This window comes from Amphibalanus amphitrite, unplaced genomic scaffold (assembly GCF_019059575.1).
Source record: "Amphibalanus amphitrite isolate SeventyFive unplaced genomic scaffold, NRLGWU_Aamphi_draft 000928F_arrow, whole genome shotgun sequence".
Classification (NCBI taxonomy): domain Eukaryota; kingdom Metazoa; phylum Arthropoda; class Thecostraca; order Balanomorpha; family Balanidae; genus Amphibalanus; species Amphibalanus amphitrite.
Genome location: NW_024882422.1, coordinates 209,898 through 231,465, shown reverse-complemented (window position 1 = coordinate 231,465; position 21,568 = coordinate 209,898). Strand labels below are relative to the sequence as shown.

The 21,568-nt window shown below is 51.3% G+C and overlaps 1 protein-coding gene across 5 annotated transcripts in view; it reads right to left on the bottom strand.

Annotated features, from left to right (window-relative positions):
• Positions 1-83: 83 nt before the first annotated feature.
• Positions 84-21,568, bottom strand: part of LOC122368159 (UDP-N-acetylhexosamine pyrophosphorylase-like) — a 55,783-nt gene continuing 34,298 nt past the window's right edge. For 4 of the 5 annotated variants that reach the window (XM_043341829.1, XM_043341828.1, XM_043341826.1 and 1 more), the window contains 7 exons: positions 18,473-18,630; positions 8,334-8,890; positions 7,816-8,009; positions 7,378-7,518; positions 5,760-5,945; positions 4,670-4,711; positions 84-3,602 (listed from right to left, as the gene is read on the bottom strand). In XM_043341829.1, the coding sequence (XP_043197764.1) occupies positions 3,428-3,602; positions 4,670-4,711; positions 5,760-5,945; positions 7,378-7,518; positions 7,816-8,009; positions 8,334-8,890; positions 18,473-18,630 (1,453 nt within the window). In that variant the 3' untranslated portion in view covers positions 84-3,427. The remainder of the gene's footprint in view (positions 3,603-4,669; positions 4,712-5,759; positions 5,946-7,377; positions 7,519-7,815; positions 8,010-8,333; positions 8,891-18,472; positions 18,631-21,568) is intronic. The other variant, XM_043341830.1, reaches the window with a different exon arrangement.

The window sequence follows — 21,568 nt, the reverse complement described above, 5'->3', positions numbered from 1 at the left end:
GCGAATCGATCTTCAGCTTTCCTACGAACCTTTTCCGCTCCAAGTGTGACCATCAACACTCCCGGCACCTAAAAGCACGCTGCTGGATGTGATGGACCGAGTGTGTTGTCATGTAGTTCGAGCCGAACACAGATTATCAGGGAATAGTCTTGAATCAAATCAACGCTGCAACTAACATGACCACATCCGGTAGGCGGTAGGTGTGCAAAACAACTGTAAATATAAGCAGAGGCAGGACTTAGCTAGTAACAGAACAGTCACCAATAATTATGAAAAACGTTTACAATGTCTCGATGTACTCAGGCGAAGGCAGTAGGAAGGATTTATTAAGCACATATAATGTGCAATGCTACGCACCATAATGCCATCATCGAGAACGAGGAAGTGTCAGACTCAGCTTATCCTACATACCAAACGGCAACGGGCAAAGAATATGACACACTGTGGTTAGCTGTTTGGAAATCAAGATACCTATCAGCCGGTTCCCAGAGCTGACTCTGTACTTTCACACACCAATGTGGATGGTTACAGCGCACATTAAAAGACGATTTGCACGACACATCCAGACCGGCACTAGCACATTAAAAACACCATCAAGCAGCACCTGTGCATAACTTAAGTCGGGAAAAACGAAACGGCCTTTGCACACAAGCGGCAGTATACCAATAATTATAAGCAATCTTGTATGTGTCCGGTGATATTTTAAACAGATGCGTAGATTAGCTATGCCGGTCATACAGAATGTTGACGAACTTGGAAAGGTTTTACTTAAACATTTTCTTCGTTGACAGAATACCCAACATCATGTCCCAGCACAAACACTTTGTTGCGATTAACCCTATTAGTGGCAGGCTCCTGGCTACCCCATATTAGTGGCAGGGGGGGGGGGGCTGTTTACGACCCCCCCCTTGATATCTCGAGATCTAACCGGCCGATTTTCAAAATTCAAACGGCATTCGATTGGGCTCAACGAGATCTACATTTCTAAAAAAAAATCAAATCAAAAAATGTCAATAGGGGGGTAGAGGGGGGTAAAAACGGGCAAATTGCAGATACATTTTAGACTGTTTATCACGGCCAGGTTTCTGAACCAATCTTAACGCAACTTTTGCCGATCGATAGAGAATGAACCAGGAATTCACATGGATCCTAAAAATATGCATTTTCAAAAATCATAGGCGGATACAGATCATTGAGATTGGGGGTACACAAAAAGTATAGTAAATAAGGTTTTTGTTGGTACTGTTTCTAAAAAGGGTGGCAATGGTCTTGTTATGTTACAATTTTCTTATGAGAGAACGACTAAAATTGTATTGGTCATGCATAGGCGGTGTCAGGGCACCTATGTTGGGAGGTAAAAAATAACCCCCCTTTTTGGACGCCTGGATCCGCCTATTATAGCAAAAACGTGTCAAAAGAGGATGCACATTAATTTTGTATATGTTATCACATGATACCTTTCATTCACTGTTCGTAAAACTGGTGCAGCATCGTGATCTTCGCCCAAATGACTCGCTTCACGAATAGGACCCCCAATTCCCAGTGCTCTGGAGCCGCCCCTGGTAAAGTTATGAACTTGAAATTTTCAGGGAATGTGCCCAATTTAGTTTTAGGAAAAGTCAGAAAATTTCAGCATCGTAGCTTCAGCGGTTTCGGAGATATTCCCGAAAAACCTGAGGGGTGGATAAAAACAACCCCCCCTGCCACTAATAGGGTTAAGGATAATAATAAGGGATAGGTACAGATTTGAATTGAGAATGCCCGCTAAACGTCGTTCACGCGCGAAGGACCGAGACGAGAAAAATGCTAACAGCCCATCAGGGGTCATATCGAGTACCTTAAATTCCGATTGTAAGTACCTTTACAACATCATTCAATGGTGCATTTGGAATAACTGCCAAATGTTGAGGCATAATCTACAGAAAGAGCATCCAGTTCCTAGGAAATGAATAAAAATGTTTTCCAAGTTAATGCCCGTTAGCAGGTAACTCATTTTTCACTCTCCAGTCCACTGACAGGCACATTCATATCGCACGTTCTGACAAATGACGACTAAATCCCCCACGAACGACTCAAACACAAAAACACGAATGCTGCACACGAAACAAGGCCGTTTTCCAATCCGATCGTGAGCTACACAATATGCACACAAAGCATCATTTTGCATGCAAATCTGCATTAAACATTCACATACACTAAGCCGTTTTGAAAATCATCATCCGCAGGTTAGAATTGATCATAGCATTCAGAGACGAACATATCACAAAGCTAAGCGGCGTACTGACACGGTCTGGTCCACTCGCGGACGATATGGCAGCTTTTGTGACGTCACCGTAGGGACCAGTTGGCGCCCGGTGACGGGCGGTCGCAGGACGTACCGCCGTCACTGGCGAGAGGCGGGCGTCCCGTGCCACTGGCGGGCTCCGGACGGCCAGGACGGGCGACACCAGCCGTCACCGGGCAGTCAGTTCACCACGGCAGGGACAGACACAGCTGCAGAAACTCAGACTGGCGCGTGCTGTCGTCTACAGGCTACATCCACCGCGCGCACGATGATGTGTGATGGCGAACTGCACCCGACAGCGCAGCACGGAACGAATAATTCGACTGAACGTGAGCGCGCGCCGCGCCGGTGCACGCACAGTGGTCGGTGATGGGGACAGCTCGAGGCCGCGGATGGACACTAATGGCACTGCCGGTGAAAAATCACACACTGGTCCGCGGAAAACTGGCCAATCACGGAGTGGAAAACACCCCACCGGCCAATCAGATACCAGCTTACAGTGTATCCAATCAACACACAAACTGATTCGCTAGTTTCTTGTTCGATTCGTATGCTTCTGGGCAGTCAGGTGTGCTTTTTCAAGAAACACTTTGACCAAAATGATCCAATCAAAATGAAGCCATCACGTCCCCCGTAGGCAGCTAGTAATGCCCTCCTTCGCTCTCCACCAGTTTGTACTATCGGCCTTCTGATGCTGCTGGATTTCGCTGGACGTCACACAGCACACATCCACGTGACGTCAAGCCTGCACTCAAGCCGCCAACGACCTCGGAACACTGCCCGGTGAGGGCCCGCTGAGCCGGACGGCGGGTGGCGGCTCAGAGGCCGGCTCCGTGGCTCAGAGGCCGGCTCGGTGGCTCAGCGGCCGCTATTACCGGCTCAGAGGCCGTCCTCTCGCCGGTTAGTGTCCGTTCTCTGCGGGCTGGTCGCCCTGTCCGCCAGCTAGTGTCCGTTCTCGGTGGGCTGGTCGCCCTGTCCGCCGGCTAGTGTCCGTTCTCTGCTGGTCGCCCTGTCCGCCGGTTAGTGTCCGTTCTCGGCGGGCTGGTCACCCTGTCCGCCGGCTAGTGTCCGTTCTCTGCGGGCTGGTCTCCCTGTCCGCCGGCTAGTGTCCGTTCTCGGCGGGCTGGTCGCCCTGTCCGCCGACTAGTGTCCGTTCTCGGCGGGCTGGTCGCCCTGTCCGCCGGCCGGCCCGTTGAGCAGCAGCGGTGGCACGAACCGGCGGCCGGCCACCAGCGGCTCCAGACCCTCGCCGGCGTACGAGACCAGCGGCGAGATCTCGCAGATCACCGGGTCCTCCCAGCGCACCCAGGCCTGCTGGCTGCAACCGAGACAGGGGGAGCGGTCAGCTCAGAGACAGGGTCAGCTCAGAGACAGGGTCAGCTCAGAGACAGGGTCAGCTCAGAGACAGGGTCAGCTCAGAGACAGGGTCAGCTCAGAGACAGGGTCAGCTCAGAGACAGGGTCAGCTCGGAGACGGGGTCAGAGGTCAGCTCGGAGACAGGGGTCAGCTCGGAGACAGGGTCAGCTCAGAAACAGGGTCAGCAGTCAGTCGGGACAGGGTCTCAGTGGTCAGCCGGGGCAGGGGTCACCGGTCAGCTCAGAGACAAGGATCAGCGGTCAGCCGGGCCAGGGTCTCAGTGGTCAGCTCAGAGACACAGGGGTCAGCTCGGAGACAAGGATCACCGGTCATCCGCGGGAGGAAAGGATGAGGTCAGAGGTAGGGTCAGCAGCCAGTCCCGAAAGGACTGAGAGGGTCAGCTCAGAGACGGAGTAACCGAGCTCGGAGAGGAAACTAGGGCCCGTAAAGCGTCGCAATACTTCACACCTGGGTGCTCACGAACCATGCAAATATATGCGCATAAGTGTATAAAGTGAAAATGACCCAGGGTGTCACAGAGCCACAGCCTTGTTGAGCCGGAGGCTGTCATTGTCATGGATGCCATGCTGGCTATGCATTATGCAGTTATTCGTAAAACGCCAGCTCCTGTCGTAGGCGCACTGTGGATGCTGATTGTCTTCCGCGTTCGAAAAGTTATACATTGGCCAGAGAGGTAGAGGTGTACATAAATAGCAAAGAAAGAAGAAGAAAACGTTAATATAACTGATGCCAGGATGATACCGTGGATAACATCAAAATCTACCGGTTTCAGCGCGCTGCACCCTTTACAAGCTGCGTTGGTCCTCTTAACATAACACCGGCGAAGACGTGAGGGCGATAGAGCGCCACCCGCACCACCACTACAGCCAACCGGTTATCCTAAATATTTTGTATAATTATGACAAGTATTCCAAAAATGAGCCATGTTTTGAGCCATTAAAAATACAAAACAATATTTTATCTCAATGTAACATTATTTTTCTCGGTTTTTAAACCGGGACCACTCACCCCTTGTTGTTGTTGGCCTCCTCTGGTTTGCCGGTGGCGGGGCTACGAACGGACAATTGCAGGTTAGTAGCGCTCTACGGGGTTCCACAGACAAGCAGACACGTGCAATGCGAGCGTGACTTAGCAAATAATACACCACTAAAGGCATAACCACGTCATCTAAGGTGGCTTTGCTTCACCACAAAAGCTTCTAACTAAATAAAAAGCAGCGAGAGAAAAAACGAATGTTGCCATGCTAAGAGTAAAAAAAAAACTGTGCCATGCATTTTAGGAGCAATACGAAATCTAGTGCAACTAATCTACTACAACATGTTAGGTGGAACACATAATCAGCAGCAAAATATGATACTGTGGGATGATACAACAAATACATACGGAGTGTGTGTGTTGTTGGAGCTTTTGGGTGGGCGCTGCAGCACCGGTCGAGCGCATCAAAATATCGTATCGAGCGCCCTCAAATAATACAGACGGAGTACCTTCCAGCAGATTTCTACCATGATTCGTACAACTAACAAAAAAAAAGGAAAACAAAAAAAAAAACCTGGCGCCAAATTTGGGGTTAAGCTAAACAAGAGAGGGATCTATTCCTATCTATGAGGGTCCGTAGTAATTGAAGTTGGTCGGACGTTGAAGGTCTAACGACAGCGCAGGTTTCCTTGAACTTTGCGTTTCTAACAGCGAATAAGAATTGATTATACCAGATTTGCGAGTGTTGGGTCCGCGCAAATCAGGATGGCCTGTCTCAAACAAAAGAAAACATAACAATTATAGGGGCGGGACTAGGGACGCTGACAAAGACGAAAGCTATGGCTGGAGCCTGGAAACTACAAAAGGGATCGTGGATGTTGTGAGCAGCCACATGTCCGTACTGCTACCCACCTGGGCATGGGTCGAGGGATGGGCCCACTATCCAACCGGGTACGGGAGGGATGGCTTTGCCAGTGTTTGACTGGGATCGACCTACCTGGGTATGAAACGGGATGGGCCAGTGACCGTGTCGCCTAACTGGGTATGAGCGGGATGTCGCCTACCTGGGTATGAGCGGGATGGGCCAGTGTCACCCACCTGGGTATGAGCAGTATGGGCCTACCTGGGTATGAGCGGAATGGGCCTGCCGTCGTCGTCGACGAACTGTCCGCCGGCGGCGAGCACGTAGCGCTGGTGGAGCGAGCAGAGCGCCAGCCGCGCCGTGGTCGGCGTGTCTTTCTCGGCGCCGTCGGCGTTCTTCAGCGGCGAGAACTCGTCCTCGCGCAGCACCTCCCACACGGCGAAATTCCTGCAGTGGGAGCGCAGCGGAGAACGGCGGTGGTAGGCAAACATCGTGAGACACGATCCCACAGTTAAACATAAATAATAGACCTCTTGTTTCATCTCCGCACATATTTTGTCATTAGGTGAGCCCCACACCAGACCTTCTATAGCCCTCGCGGGTACAGGGGGGGGAGGGGTGTTGCGCCTAAGGTTTTTCGCAAATAACTCGCGTAAAAAGCGGCCGATCGCGACGAAACTTTCAGTACCTTTGCGTTGATCAATTTTACACCTACCCTGAAAATTTCATGACCTTGACCCAAATGACCTTTAACCTATGACCTACTTTTCGAGATCATGTTTGGCCGGAATCGCGATTCGGCGTATGTCGGCTCGCATTAAGCCGTGCGTTTGTAGTCTTTTCGTGGTTTCAGGCGTTCAAACATGTGATTTGATGTTGCTCTCATGCATTAGGGTGGTTGTTAAGATCACCTGAAGGTCAGGTCAGGTCATTGACCTAGGATGACCTTGGTCCACTTTTCGAGTTTTACATGTTTATAAGTTAGTTTTTGGAGCTAAATTCGAATTTAGCAACCAATTCAACATTTACGAAGTAGTTTTGATACCTTCGTAACATGTTACGAAGCTGTCAGAGGCGGTCGACACGTACTACGAGTACCCAGCGGGACCCCTACTGGTTGACCTGACCTGACCCGACCTGGCCTAAATGCTTATGTATTTAGGCCAGGTCGGGATAAGACATCATATAGACATCATATAGACAAGATAGACATCATAAACATTATCTATGACCAAAACTAACATGATATTCGTGACCAGCACCCCGAAAAACCCAATAGCAGCCACACTTTACGACGTTCTCACAGGTCCCGATTTTCCCGACTTTTGGGTCATTGATCTGGCCTGGAAGGTCAACCGATGACCTAGGACCTTAAAATTAGGTATCATCGGCTTGCTCTCGTCACAGGCAACACGCTCGTTTTTTCCGCGAAGCTCTAGCTCGATCAGGGGCCAAACGCAGAGGGGGGGGGGCGTTGTACCAACCACCTGAATACGGCCCCTTGTGCAGTCGGACACAAAATGGCCTGTGCCGGCAGGGGCTAAGTTCATAGACCGTGCATGTCAGGTGGCCACGTCCATCAGGGCTGTATCGCAAACAAGTAATAAAACTGAACATTTACCATCCTGGCAACTACCGATAAATGTCAGTGATAAATGTCAGCTGAAATATTATAAAACATGTAATCACAGTTTTTTTCAGAAACGTTTCGCCTGTTATCTGTCGTACTGTTCAGTTATTTTACGGCATGAATTCAACTACATGTGGGCGTAACTTGTGTTTCTTTCGATTCGCTTATTTATAAATGAAAAAGAAATGAAATGAGTTACAATAAGTATCACCATATATTCGAGGAACAGGAGTTAATTTCATCACTCACTTGGAGAACTGGAAGACGTCGAAGACGAATTTCTCCAGTTTGATGCCGTTGGGTTTGTCGGGCTTCTGCGTCTGTCCATCGCTGTCCACGTGCGGAATCTTCTTCTTGGCAACGTGGTGCAGCAGCTCACTCTCGTGCTCACTGAGGGGGACAGAGGGGCGTCAACGACCGCGTGCGGCGAGCACGCACTCGATAACGAGCGCACTCCACTCTTATGGGAAAGATTAAAATGCAATTTTATGCATATTCGGTTTCAAATCGGGGAAGCTCCATTAAGCGTAACTCATAAATGAATTAAAAAGTTCGACATTGATTTTCGGATGAAATGAAGATATCAATGTTCATTAATAGCATAACTCAGAGCATGACCAATATTCACCAACGACAGTGTCGTGAACTCGTCTATAATCTGATTCAGTCCCCACCTTTGCCACTCACCTGACCACGTATTTCAGAAAGTCGAGGGTGAAGAAGTGGTTACAGATGGAGCCGGCCGAGAAGGCGAGCCGGCCATCGGCGCTGCGCTTCTGCGCCGTCTTCAGCGTGATCTCCGAGTACTCCACCACCTGGTAGTGGTCGTCCACCTGGCAGACCACGCCCACCGCCTCCGTCGGGAAGGCCTTCTCCACCACCTGGGCCAGCGTCACCAGCGGTTACCAGCGGTCACCAGCGTCACCAGCGGTCACCAGCGGTCACTTAGTGCACGTGGTACACGGAATACGGCCAACTGTGCCCTCCTAGTGACACCGGAAGTGACTATCGTGATAAGAACTTGTTGGAGGAACACTGAGGAAAGCATGGGGTGGCTTAGAAAGGTCCGGGTAAATAGTATGAACAAAGAGTCTCAATAACACTGCGCTCATCATTTGCTGGTTAAGACAAAGCAATTCTCAACAGTTCTGATATGCTTCTCAGGACTGCAGTGAGCCCTGCCCAGTGCCGCGTCGACCACCCACCTTTGCTCCGCAGTCGGCGCCGCGCGAGATGCAGTAGCCCATGAAGACAGGGTCGGCCATTTTGACCAGGATGTTGTCCACGCAGTACACGTGCAGGTACTTGACGCCGCGCCGCTCCATGTCCTGTAGCATGTTCTCGCGCTCGAGCGCCCGGTACAGGCCGCCGTTACCGTCCGGCGCGCGCGCCACCCGGCTCGGGCTCTCCAAGATGATCTTTCCGTCGAAGCCGAAGCAGGGCAGCGTGCCCTGCTCGAAGAACACCAGGTCGTCGGCGCGGAGTCCGAAGTAGTCATGCTGCTCGAAGAAGCGCACGGTGGGCTCCTTGGTGCTCTCGCTGGTCATGACGTACCAGGTGACGGTGCCTCCGGCTCGGCCCGTCACCTCGCCGGCCAGCTGCTGCAGCCGGCGCACCCCCTCCGACTGCAGCTGGTACAGTGTCTTGGACGACGGCAGGCCCACGTTGTACATGCCCTTGGGGTAGCTGACGCCCAGTCGGGTGCCCTGACCGCCGGCCAGCAGCAGCACGCCCACCTCGCCGCGCGAGACCGCCTCCAGACCTGTCGGAGGGATGGGAGAGGTCAGGGGACGGCCTCTAGGCCTATCAGAGGGAGGGGATCAGTCAGGGGACGGCCTCCAGACCTGTCAGAGGGAGGGGGGAAGGATCAGACAGGGGACCGCCTCCAGACCTGTCGGAGGGAGGGGGTCAGTCAGGGACCGCCTCCTGACCTGTCAGAGGGGCGGGGGGGGGGTCAGACTGGGGAGTGGGGACGGCCACCAGACCTGTCGGAGGGGGGAGGGGGTCAGTCAGGGGACGGCCTCCAGACCTGTCAGAGGGGGAGGTCAGTCAGGAGACCGCCTCCAGACCTGTCAGAGGGGGGGGGGGGTCAGTAAGGGGATGGCCTCCAGACCTGTCGGAGGGAGGGGGGGTCAGTCAGGGGACGGCCTCCAGACCTGCCAGAGGGAGGGGGGTCAGACTGGGGACGGCCTCCAGACCTGTCGGAGGGGGGGGGGGGTCAGTCAGGGAACAGCCTCCAGACCTGTCGGAGGGAGGGGGGGGGGGGGTCAGTCAGGGGACGGCCTCCAGACCTGTCGCAGGGGGGGGGGGGGGTCAGTCAGTGGACGGCCTCCAGACCTGTCAGAGGGAGGGGGAGGGGGTCAGTCAGGAGACCGCCCCCAGACATGTCAGAGGGGGGGGGGGGGGTCAGTCAGGGGACGGCCTCCAGACCTTTCGGAGAGAAAGGGGGGGATAAGTCAAGGTCTTCAATGGTCAGCGGTGGGGGGTGTCAGGGGACGTTCTTATAAACCGTAAGCTAGAGGAGGGAGAGAGGGGTCGTGCAACGGTCCCAGACCTGCCAGACGGAAGAATGGCGTCGGAGAACAGTCTAAAAACCGGTATACGGCGAGAAATAATGTCATGAGTCCCAGAGCTTTGTGCTGGGAGGCAGTGAAGGAAAATTGTCGAATGACAATCTCAAGAGTTGTCCTGGGGGACAGCGAGAATAATTGTCTCTTGAGCTTCCCGAAGGGGAAGGGGAAGATGCGTGAGAGCGGCTTCCCGAGGTGCCCGAGCGATGTTAATTCAGTTGCCCGAACAGTGCACACAGCCGCTATCTGGGTTCAGAAGTGGCCAATACCCTAATTTTCGACAAATTTTAAAGCGCGATTTTCTCACATTTTCTGGTCGTAAATTGATCAGACTGTATAAAATATCAGCCAGAAAAAAATATTACTCATTCTGGCACAGATTGGTGGGCTCCCAAAGTACACCCTTTTGTTTTGCTCCGTGAGACCGAACTTGTGCTGCGATTTTCATGTAAATGTTGACGAGTCTCCTGTCATATTCTTTGCTTGAACATGCGTAAGTAAGATATCAGCTGAAAGGGGATAATGTGCGGAATCCATTGGTAACAATAGTGCATCTAAAAAACTTCCCACTCAGTTATTGTAAGCTAATTGTTGCACACTTGCACAAAGCAGAAGGGCTTGAGGATTTCAATATTTACATAGGCCTACCAAAAAACGCACAGCGTGCTTCACATCGAGACAACGTCCATAACATATACCGTACAATTGTTATTCATTTGCTGAAAAAATTAGGTCGGCATCACACTGCCGGCAAAAGTTATTGCAGTTTTAGTGACGCTAGGTCGCCGCCCGGCCGACCCCGATCAGGTCGGCCGGGCGGCGGCCGCGCAGCTGACGTCCGTACGGTTCGGCAGCTGACCAATCAGCTGCGAGAGAGGAGCGCGGTCCGTCCAAGTCTAATAGCTCCCGGCAGTTGCTTCATGTGCTGAGGGGTGCTCGACGCTCGTGTCGATTGCATTTGTTGGTTGTCGATTGCCGGTAGACTTGTGAGTATACTTTCTGTTGAACAATAAATGTACGTCGTCTTAACTGAATGTAGTCTGATCAAATTCAATAAAGCAAAAAGACATCCAGCCAACAGAACATCGTAAAAATGTCCGATATGGTTGATAACATTCGGATTTTTGGGGAGCAGCCATCGACCAGAATGAACCTTATTGGCTTTTGTATGTAACATTTGCATTGCTTTTGGAAAGTTTCAGTCAGATATCTTCAGAAATGGCAATGTTATCGGCTTTTGCATTTTACCGTAGTCGGTTAATCACAATTTTCGATATTGCAAAGGCAATTTCAGTACGTTCTTGACATCGAAAACCAAAACGAATAGCATCATCGTGTTCCAGAGCTCAAATTGCATCCGATGCACATCTTTTTTTGTTGAGAATGTTCAACTTCAAAATTTGGGCTTTCTGACCTCGCCGTGACCTGACCTTCGGAAATAGTTTCGAATCGGACGACCCAGATGACATCATTTTTAGATGCTTTTGCCGAAATGGACCATTAAAGATGTGTCGCATGACCTTAAAAATGTATACATTTCCTTCCATGACCTTTTCCATGACCTTTTGTGACCCATGACCTTTCCATGACCTTTTGTGGCAAAGTTAGGTTTGGTTTGTCAGCTATTCCTATCAGAAACCGTTTGAACTTTTAGTATTGAACGAGTAGTTTCGAAGACAGCAGGGAAGCTATGCAGAAACCCCTCCCGAGTCACCCACGTTATGGGATATACCCGTCATCCGCGGATTACAAGCAATTTTTTTTACGGCAATGATGTATCAGTATGGATGCTCATACGTTCCCATTAGTGACCTTACGGTTGACTTCACATACAATAAAAATTGCTTGGCAAAATGTCAACTGGTTAACGAGTTATCGCATTTTGGCCACTTCCGAACTCAAATAGCGGCTGTGTGCAGTGGCGCGTACAATTGGATGTATAATATCCATCATATTAACCCGCGCCCGGCTGGGGTCCTGGATTTCCACGCCCCTTCTAACTCGGCTCCTGGGCCACGTAGCGATACGCGGAAGGCGGCGTTCGAAAGAGCGTCAAAAATAATGAGGAAATCACTTCGGTCAATTTTTTGGTCAGGTCAAAGGTCAAGTCACCAGAGGTCATTGAAGGCAAAATTTCGCCGATTTCCAGGTCGAATGTCGACAATTTCCAAGAAGCCAACGCATAACTCGGGAACCAATAGAGCTACAGCGCCGCGGAAAAGCGCATTCGATAGCCCTATTAACGCCATTTCTGAATAATTTTCTCAGATTTGACCTAACGTCAACGGTTTTGCCTGCAGGGAACAAAAACTGCAAAAATAACAGATTTTTTCGGAAAGTTTTTCTGCAATAATTTTTGACCCAAGCCGAGCTTACTTTTTAGCTTAAGTACGAGCTTAAGTACGAGCTTACTTTTACCAGCATCGTGTTCCTCTCGTCAAGACGCATCGAATGAACTATAACTTGACCTTTAAAGGTCAACTTGAAAATTTGACCTCAGGTCAAGGTCATGACCTGACCGGAAAGGGTCATGTTGCATATCAGTCGATCCGTATCGTCGAGCTGAACACATCTAAGGCGTTTTCATCGCTCTAGCATGCCTCTGTTATTTGCGAAAAACTGTTAGATACCATTCGTGACCTAAGATGACCTCAGGGCATAAACAGGGGTCACGGACACCATTTTCATGTTCAGTGTGTCTAAACCACTTGTATTTCAGTGTTTGGGAGTGTTTATAATGTCTTTCGTCCAAAAGAGGCGCATTTCAATTTTCTCCCATTGACTTATAATGGGGAGGTCGCAAAATTGACCTGACCTTAGGTCATCGATATCAAAATTCTGAGATATACATTTTGTACATGCTTTTGCTCTTAGCAATTGCTGAAAGTTTCAAAGCGATCGGTCACTCGGTGTAGCTATGACAGACATTGAAACTTTTTATGAGGAGAGGTCACTTCAAGTGACCTGGTGACCTGACCTTAAATGACCTTGGTCTGAAATTTTCACAACATGTGTAGAATTGATGTATAAGGTGTACTTTCGCGAAAAACTACATGGGGGGGGGGGGGTGTTCAAACACCCCCCCCCCCCCCCCCCAGCAGGGCGCTGGTTAACTCACCTATTTATTCATCAACTCATTTACTTCCTTTTTCACTTTATATCATATCTTTATTTACATATGTATTTCATCACTCCTTTATTGATTGATTTTTGCAGAGGGAGCACCTATTCGACAAGTCAAGTGATGGATATGGTGCAGGTACGAAAATCGTAGCTTGGTAGCATCTGACCAGATATTGATGGACAAATGACATGTTACTGATTACCGAGGAATCTTACCCAATTCACAGGATATATGAGCAGTTTCAATTGCAGAAATATTTATGTCTAAATTAAATAATTATCAAACAACATTTATTAATTCATATTCGTACTGTTAAAGGTGCCGTTTCATGATAATGCGCGGCGACAAATATTGTGCGGTGGTGTTGCCAGAGAAACATGATTGCACATTATCCGCCAAAAAATCTGGCTTTGTTATATCGTCCATCGAAAACTTCGAGCTAAATTTGTTTCAAGATATCAAGCAACCTTACAAACCTGGGCGCTTTCAAACGTAACATTTACTACAACAATAATAAGTACTTCGCCTATCAACAACAGCAATATCGTCTCACATGAAAACCGACGGCATGGCGACAATATATAAATAACGCCGTACGGATCACCGCTTTACAGCGTGTCGCAGTAATCCAATGTCTCCGGCGCCGCGCGGGGCATGCCGCGTCTGTTGCTGGCCCAGCAGCAGCCCCGGCAGTTCCGAGCGTGGCGCAGGCGGGCCCGGTCGTAACACGATCGATACGTGAGACGCGTCACGCCACCACCTGTGTCACGGCGCGTGACGGTCCGGCTGTCGTCACGGCCTGTTCAGTTTACCGGCGACCCTCTAACACGCGGCGATTGGTGGGTGACGTACCGAACAAGTGTACCTCGGATTATCTCAGACTCTTCAGCCAAGCAGCATAGTTTAGAAAAGTAGGAAGCAAGCGAAAAGTTACACCCCGGGACCAAACTTTTCATGTGTTATGCTCTGTAATAAAAACACGATATCTGCAGTATACAAGACTAAAAGAAATCGTAAAATATATGTAACCCTCCAGGCGGGGGGGGGGGCATTTTTTGCCCCCCCCTTTAGTTTTTTCGATATATCTCGAGAACCGCTGCGCCGATCGTCACCAAACTCTCAGTACCCTCCCGGGAGTAGCTAGCGCACATGGTGACCAAATTTTTTTTCCAAAGGCTATGATAGGTTGGCCGCTAATGACGTCAGAGTGACGTCATTTCTGCCATTTTCGACCCAAAAAAGGTTTCGCGGGAAGAGCTGTCAGGCCTACAGCTTTAGAGATACAGAAAAATGTTTCAGACATAAAAGGTGTGGAATCAAGAGGGCTACAAAACTGCTATTTCGGTTTTTTCGATTTTTTTTTATTTTGACCCCCAAAATAAAAAAAATAGATTTTTTGAATATAATAGCCGAAAAATCCAAAAAGTTTTTTGAAGTTCGAAAAAAACGGAATATATGTGATAGTCCCTACCGCTGTCTATCTCCATACCAAATTTGAGATCGATACCTCATTTTTTGGCCAAGTTATAGCGAAAAAAACTGTTCAAAATTGATGATGTCAAATTTTCAAACTCAATTTTTAGCAATTCTAGACCTCGTAGCGCAAAACAAAGACCACCATTAGACTCCCCGTGACGAGCTGCATCGAATCAATACCCATTTTATGCAAAAATATCAACTTTGAAATTTGACCTTTTTTGACCTGACCTTGACCTGACCTCCACCAGAAAGTGACCTAAACCGTACATGATGGTCTTATAACCAACACCATTGAGTTGGAAATGAAAAACTGGCCATAAAACATGCATCACACAACCTTATTAAAGTTGGGTTCATGTGGTGACCCTTGGTGACCTTTGGTGACCTGACCTGTGACCTGACCTGGTATGACCAGTGACCTCTAATAGCAACATATGTACTAGACAACTGACGCCTAATCGCTGATTTTCGACAAAATGCGTTTTACTCGGTGTTATAGCGCTTTCCCTTGAAGCCCCGTGAACAGTGAAACATTTTATCTTTGACCTGACCTGTGACGTCATCGGTGACCCCGAGGTCAATGAAATTTGGTTTCCCCCGACAAATTTGACAGGGCTATCGAACACCGTTTGAATTTTCCGGACCGTCCAGTAGTTTCGGAGATACGGGGGGGGGGGGGGGGCAAAAAAATGTCCCCCCCCCACCGCGCGGAAGGTGGCCGGGAGGCCCACCGCCTGCCGGGTTAAGTAAATGATACGCCATGCATGCCCGTCAGATGGCCTCTGGTGATTGGAGTACGCTCACGCAACTACATAGTTCATCGGCATACACTGATCAAACAGTGAGCGTTCGCAGCGTACGGCTCGGACGAAGGAACTCCAGTGGTAGACATGATGCTAGATGAGGCGACACCGGTAGTCTGTCAACTCTGACCAATGAAGCTGGTCTTAAAATGAAAAACACACCTTGTGTGATAGGTACCTATTCGCCACTTATTGCGTCCCCATCACGGAGTAGGGTTGAAATCCATTTGTACGTATAGGTGCTTTATTCTTTCACTTCCCCTGCGTGCTATACTCTGAGTCCATTTTGCCCCGGCCCACCACGTCACGTTTCAGCACAGACATTCCGCAGCTTTTGATTTCATCATGCAGCGGTACGGTGTGAGCCGACTTTTACCCGTCTACTACCCGGTGTGAGGCGACCTTTCCCGGTTCACCATCGGGTGTGAACCGACCTTTACCCATCCACTGTCCGGTGTGAGGCGACCTTTACCCGTTCACTCTCCGGTGTGAGGCGACCTTTACCCGTTTACTGCCCAATGTGCTGCACCCGGCCGCCCGAGCTCAATTACCACCGGCATCAATAGCCAGCCAGTCTACTGGAAGCGGTCAGCTGGCCGGCGGCCATCTGTCAGCGCGGGAACTGGCCACCTGAAGGGTCGCCTGACTGAGTGAGCCGTCCCGGACCGATCACACATTACCAAGAACGGCCCGCGCGCCGGTCAGCCGCGCTAAATCGATAACGTGACCCGCTTCTGCGCCGCCAGACACTTCACAACAGGACGCCGGCGGTTGGTCAAACACTCGACACCAACTACATACATGGGTATCTTCGCAACGACGCAGGTGCCCTGATCACGGCCCGTGACCAGTGGCCAGGGCTGAACGCCATACATTGAGTTGTGTCAGCAGTGAGGCCCGGCGTGGCCCCCAATCTGATCCCATCCACTCTGCGTTTGAACTGAACTCAGCCTCAATGGGACACTCCAAACGAGCAACTTCAAACAGTACTTGAAACGAAAACGGCGTAGCAGTGCAGAGCGAGCATGAACAATGCACCTATGTACCGGGCTTCTCACAAAAGTCGGACGAATTTATAATCAATATATTTTAGGGTGTATCAGTGTTACAAAAATAAATCAGGTATCACTTGAAAGCCTAGTTAAAAATATTTTGTTTCAGGGGATTTTGACCGTCAGCGATCGCCTTTCTGAGCCGCGCCGGACCTGTTCGAGATGACACCCGTTTCGCTCGATGCACAGTTGAGCCCCGTGCAGCACGGCTTCTGTTGCAGCATGGCACAGGGAAGATGGCAGGCTGCGTACCGCCGACCGTATTGGTCTTTGGGATTTCTTTGGTGGTTTCGGTACACCTGGGACTTGAGGTGGTCCTACAGGAAAAAGTCCGGTGGGGTCAAGTCCAGGGAGCTCGTTGGTGATGATGATGATGATGATTTGGAGTGACAGGGCGCACCAGCTGCGAGGCTATATCGCGCCCATTTCTTATTTGACTTCCTCAGTGTCGGGCGTTAAAAATCACCTGAAGGCCGGAGGCCGCAATAAACGAAAAGAGGCGAGAAGAGTCAAGCAAAGAGGACTCGTCACCTAAGACTGCTCTCAAAGAAAGTTGGGCTCCGCGCAGGCCCAGAAACTTCAGCCGCTCAGCTTCCAGTCTTGGACACTCCAGAAAAACGTGTCGGACGGAAAGTCTGTCGCCACATCTCGCACAAACAGGTCTTGGGCCGACGCCAATAAGGTGTCCATGGGTGCCGAAAGTGTGTCCTGTGCGAAGCCGACAGAGGATGACCTCCTCTCGACGCGACTTGCGTGACGCAGACAGCCAGGTTGCCAAACCCGGTTTGATGCGTAGCAGCTTGTTTGTCTGACATTTGCTCCAAGCCTCCTGCCACTTTCCGCGGAAGAATGAGCTCACCGTAGGGAAAAAGTCCCTGGCCGGTAGAGGGAACCGGCGGGAGCAGGGCTGCCGCGCCGCATGGTTCGCAGCACGGTCCGCCCGCTCATTGCCAGCTATACCAACATGGCTGGGAATCCAGCAAAAAGTCACTGAGGTACCCTCTCGGTCGAGAGCCGTCAAACGGAGAAGAATCTCCTGTACGAGGGGGTCAAGTGGATAGAATTGTGTCAAGGACTGGAGTCCGCTCAATGAGTCGGAGAGGACAAGATATGACCGAGCGGGATGAATCTGGATAAAACATAGAAGTTTGAGGACGGCGACCAATTCGCAGGTAAAAACGGATGCATGTTTAGATAAAGTAAAACATCGCACAGCGTCGCCGCAGACGAAGGCACAGCCAGCACCGAGGTCCGACTTGGACCCATCGGTGTATGCCACGGCATGGCCTGAATATGATTCAATATGTTCCAATGCCTTAGCCTTGAAGGCCAGAGGCAGAATTTGGTCTTTCCGTGTGCCTGATAGGGTTAGGTCCACAGAGGGGACAGATAACCTCCAAGGCGGTTCAGGCAGGATAACAACTCGCATGATGTCCCGAGTGCTTAGGCCACAATGCTCCTCGTTGGTCACGGGTGTGTCTCGAACCTCGAGATCACGCGCTGCCCGGAGCGCTCCTGCAGCCACTCCCGGTTTTCTTTGGCGGCAGGCGGTATTGGCTGTGGAACCGTCTAGCTGGAACTATTGGCACTTGAATGCTTCAGGATCGCTACCGATTGTGGTCTGCAGGACACTCCAAAATTTGTCAGGGTCATCCGGTATCGCTGACCGTTGACAGCCTGGGTAGCGCATCTCTCACGCGAGCGACGTTCGCCGGGCTTCTTTGATTGGATTGGCGGCCGCCGTTATGTTCTTTGAACCCGCAGTTAACATTTCCTCGAGCCAGAAACTTTCAACAATGTGGAAAATAACATTTCAAGATGGTGCTCACTTTGCAAAAAAAAAAGGTTGCGGAAGTTCCATTGTGTTGAAACAACCGACTTATTTTGGAAGTAGAATTTGAGTTTACTTTTGCGTCTTAGATCACTGTCTCATTTTTTTAAACTCAACAAATATGGTTTCATATAAATCTCCTAAAAATTTGCTTTCTTTTCATGTGCATTTGTTTCGTTTAGATATTGCTTCCAGTCCACTATCCGCAAAAGAAATTGGTCCGACTTTTGTGAGAAGCCCGGTAGAATCTTCACCCAATGCAAAACACAAAACGGTAAAACTATTCCTTGCCATCGTAGTGAAACACAGCCGGTAGTGTGGACAGAAAATGGCACCGCAATGACAGAAAACGGAGCTGCTTTTAGCATAATAGCGTGCTATCCGTACCTGTGCGCCGGTAGGCCTCCAGTTGATATCGGTACTGTGTTATCCGTACCTGTGCGCCGGTAGGCCTCCAGCTGATATCGGTACTGTGTTATCCGTACCTGTGCACCGGTAGGCCTCCAGTTGCTCCGCGGAGGAGCGGACCACCGAGCCGAACACCTCTGCCGGCACCGGCTTCAGCCTGTCGTCCAGCTTCTCCTGGTCTTCGGCCTCGTCCAGCGTGCGCCGGTAGAAGGCGTTCACCTCCTGCAGGTCCATGCTGAGGAGGGAGAGACGGGTGGTCAGGTCACAGCGGCGACCACAGCTGCAGAGCAGCGAGGGCACAGACGGGTGAGGAGGGAGAGACGGGTGGTCAGATCACAGAGGAGACAGAGCAGCGAGGGCACGGGCGGCCAGGGACGGAGAGACGGGCGGTCACGGCACACAGGCGGTCACGGAAGTAGAAGTACAGAACACTAAGGCGGTGGGTGTTAGCGGCGCGTTGGTTGACGCGTTGAGTCGCGGTATGGCTGACGGCAGTTTTATTGCTTGTGTAGGGCAAGGACGAGCAGTTGGATGGCCCGCAACCAGGGGGGTGCGCTCCGGGCTTTAAACGTTACGAAAAGTGGAGACACCTTCGCTAGCGCTGTCAGCATCGTAAGCATTCTAAACAACAACTGCAGTAATCCCACCAATCAGCGTACGACAATGCTCGACGCTCATTGGCTGATAAGCCAGGGACGATTTTGGGGGCCAGAGCGTTAGAGGTAACCTATAGCACCACGGGCCGCTATGTTTAGGACTTGATTTTGATATTATTTAGGCCAGTCTGATAAAAACTCTGGTCGGTTATGAAAACTGCAATTCATTCTAGTAGTGGTCCGACAAGTCTTTTTGCTTTTTTCTAAAACAATTCGTTGAAAAATGAGTTGTTAGATGCGTACTCATGCCAAATTTGCCCCGTTACCATGGCAACCTGAGTTTCTTTGGTCCCCAGAGTCGCGGTTACTAAATTCATTGTTGTCCCCAGTTTTTCGTCGGGAGCGTTCTACCTGGTTTACATTAGCCTTGCCCGCAACCAAATAAAGGTCCGAATGTCTTTATCATAACTTTCTCCTGTTTTGTATTGTAAGCGTTAGAAAACTGCGCCAAAGAACACTAAAACCAAGAAATCCGGAATGTTACACAAAACACACATCAACCACGTAAGGTACGTGTAGGAAATGTGCTATTTATCGGTTGGGCCCATTTATTTGGTACCAATCTACCCGGAGAGGAGATGACCTGATATCGAGGGCGTGAACACAAACAGAACAGATTGCTGGCCGTGTGATGGAGCACAAAACACGACCACCGGCGCAGATAAGCACACACTGCGATCAAGTGTGTTTACAGAGACTAGAAAATACGCGGATCTACGATGTTATCAAGAAGTCAAGACGGTTTGGGTACTTTTTACTGTTATCGAAAACATGTTTCACATGAAAGGTGGACCTAAATACACTGCAAAAACGTCACCAATACAAACTCATCCAATTGTGCTCCGAGGTGAGTTACTGGCTCACAACCGAGACTTTCACAGCGCGCAAGCCCGTACTTCCATTGCTAATAACGTATCTGAACTCAACAGCTATTGTCCACTGCAGCACATAAAGCACGCTACCAGGAGCCAGCTAGTGATACGTACCGGTGTGACATGAAAAGGATTGAGAAAAAAAGGACAGTGAGGGAGAGAAAGGGAGAGAAAAGGAAGGAAACAGAGAGCAAGACAGATGTGTAGAGGAGGGAGGGAGGGAGAGAGAGAGAGAGAGAGAGAGAGAGAGAGAGAGAGAGAGAGAGAGAGAGAGAGAGAGAGAGAGAGAGAGAGAGAGAGAGAGAGAGAGAGAGAGAGAGAGAGAGAGAGAGAGAGAGCGAGAGAGAGAGAGCGAGAGCGAGAGCGAGAGAGAGAGCGAGAGCGAGAGCGAGAGCGAGAGCGAGAGAGCGAGAGAGCGAGAGCGAGAGCGCCGCACACTATCCTTCAGACAGCATGTGGCCAGCCTCAAGGCCAGGATGGTCAGGAGGTGCAACGCCCTGAGAGCAGTTGGAGGTAAAGCCTGGGGCGCGAGCACCACGGACCTGAGGTCGCTCTACCTGGCATACATCAGGGCGTGCGCGGACTACGCTGCAGCGGGCTGGATGCCAGGAGTGGCCTCCACTACTCTGGAGCAGTTGGAGGTCGCCCAGCGCCAGGCATGCCGGATCATCACCGGCTGCCTCAGGTCCACCCCGGCGCCAGCGCTGGAGCGCGAGGCGGACGTGATGCCGTTCGCGATACGGCGGAGGCAGCTGACGGCCGCGGCGACCCAGCGGCACCTGAGGGACCTCCCGGAGGACCCCCTGCAGCCGGTGCTGACAGCGGCGAGACCCAGACAGCGGCTCCACCGAGACCGAGGCTGGGCCGACACGGGACTCAGTGCGTCCTCGGACGCTGGTCTGGGAGATCTCCCGCGGGAGCCGGTGCTGGTGGTCCCACGGACGCCGCCGTGGGGGAGTGCCGCGGGAGGCGTCACCATCAGAAGTGCTGTCGTGAGACCGACAAAGAGAACGGACCCACCGGACAAGCGGCTGGAGGCGGCACAAGAGACCCTGGCGGGACTCCCGCCAGCCGACTACATTGTACACACAGACGGATCGGCCACAGACGGTGTCGAAATGGCGGAGCGGGAGCCGTTGTCTTCCGTGGTGCGACGGAGCTGGAGAGGATCCGGACCCCTGCAGGCCGCTGGACCTCCAGCTACCGCGCGGAGCTAACGGCGCTCGACTCTGCCCTCGCGTCCCTCCTGAGGGCGCTGAGAGCCCTGCTCCGCGGGAGGTGCGAATATGTACCGACTCCCAGTCGGCCCTGCGTCGCCTCGCGGAGAGCCCGGCGGCGCAGACGGATGTCCTGGCGGACAGAGTCTGGCAGAGGCTGCTGGACCTGGCCGACCGCGGGACGCACACGTCCCTGCAGTGGGTTCCCGGCCACGCCGGGCTCCCCGGCAACGAGCTGGCCGACGAAATCGCACGGGAAGCCGCCAACCTGGAGCAGCGTGACGTGCCGGTAGACCTCCCGTCAGCAAAAGCCAGGCTGAGGAGGCACGCCCACCGGGAGTGGGAAGAACGGCTACAACCGACCCGCTACGCCCTGCAGAACGGAGTGCGCCGGTCCCCTCCGGCTGAGCGCCTGGGACTCTCCCGCC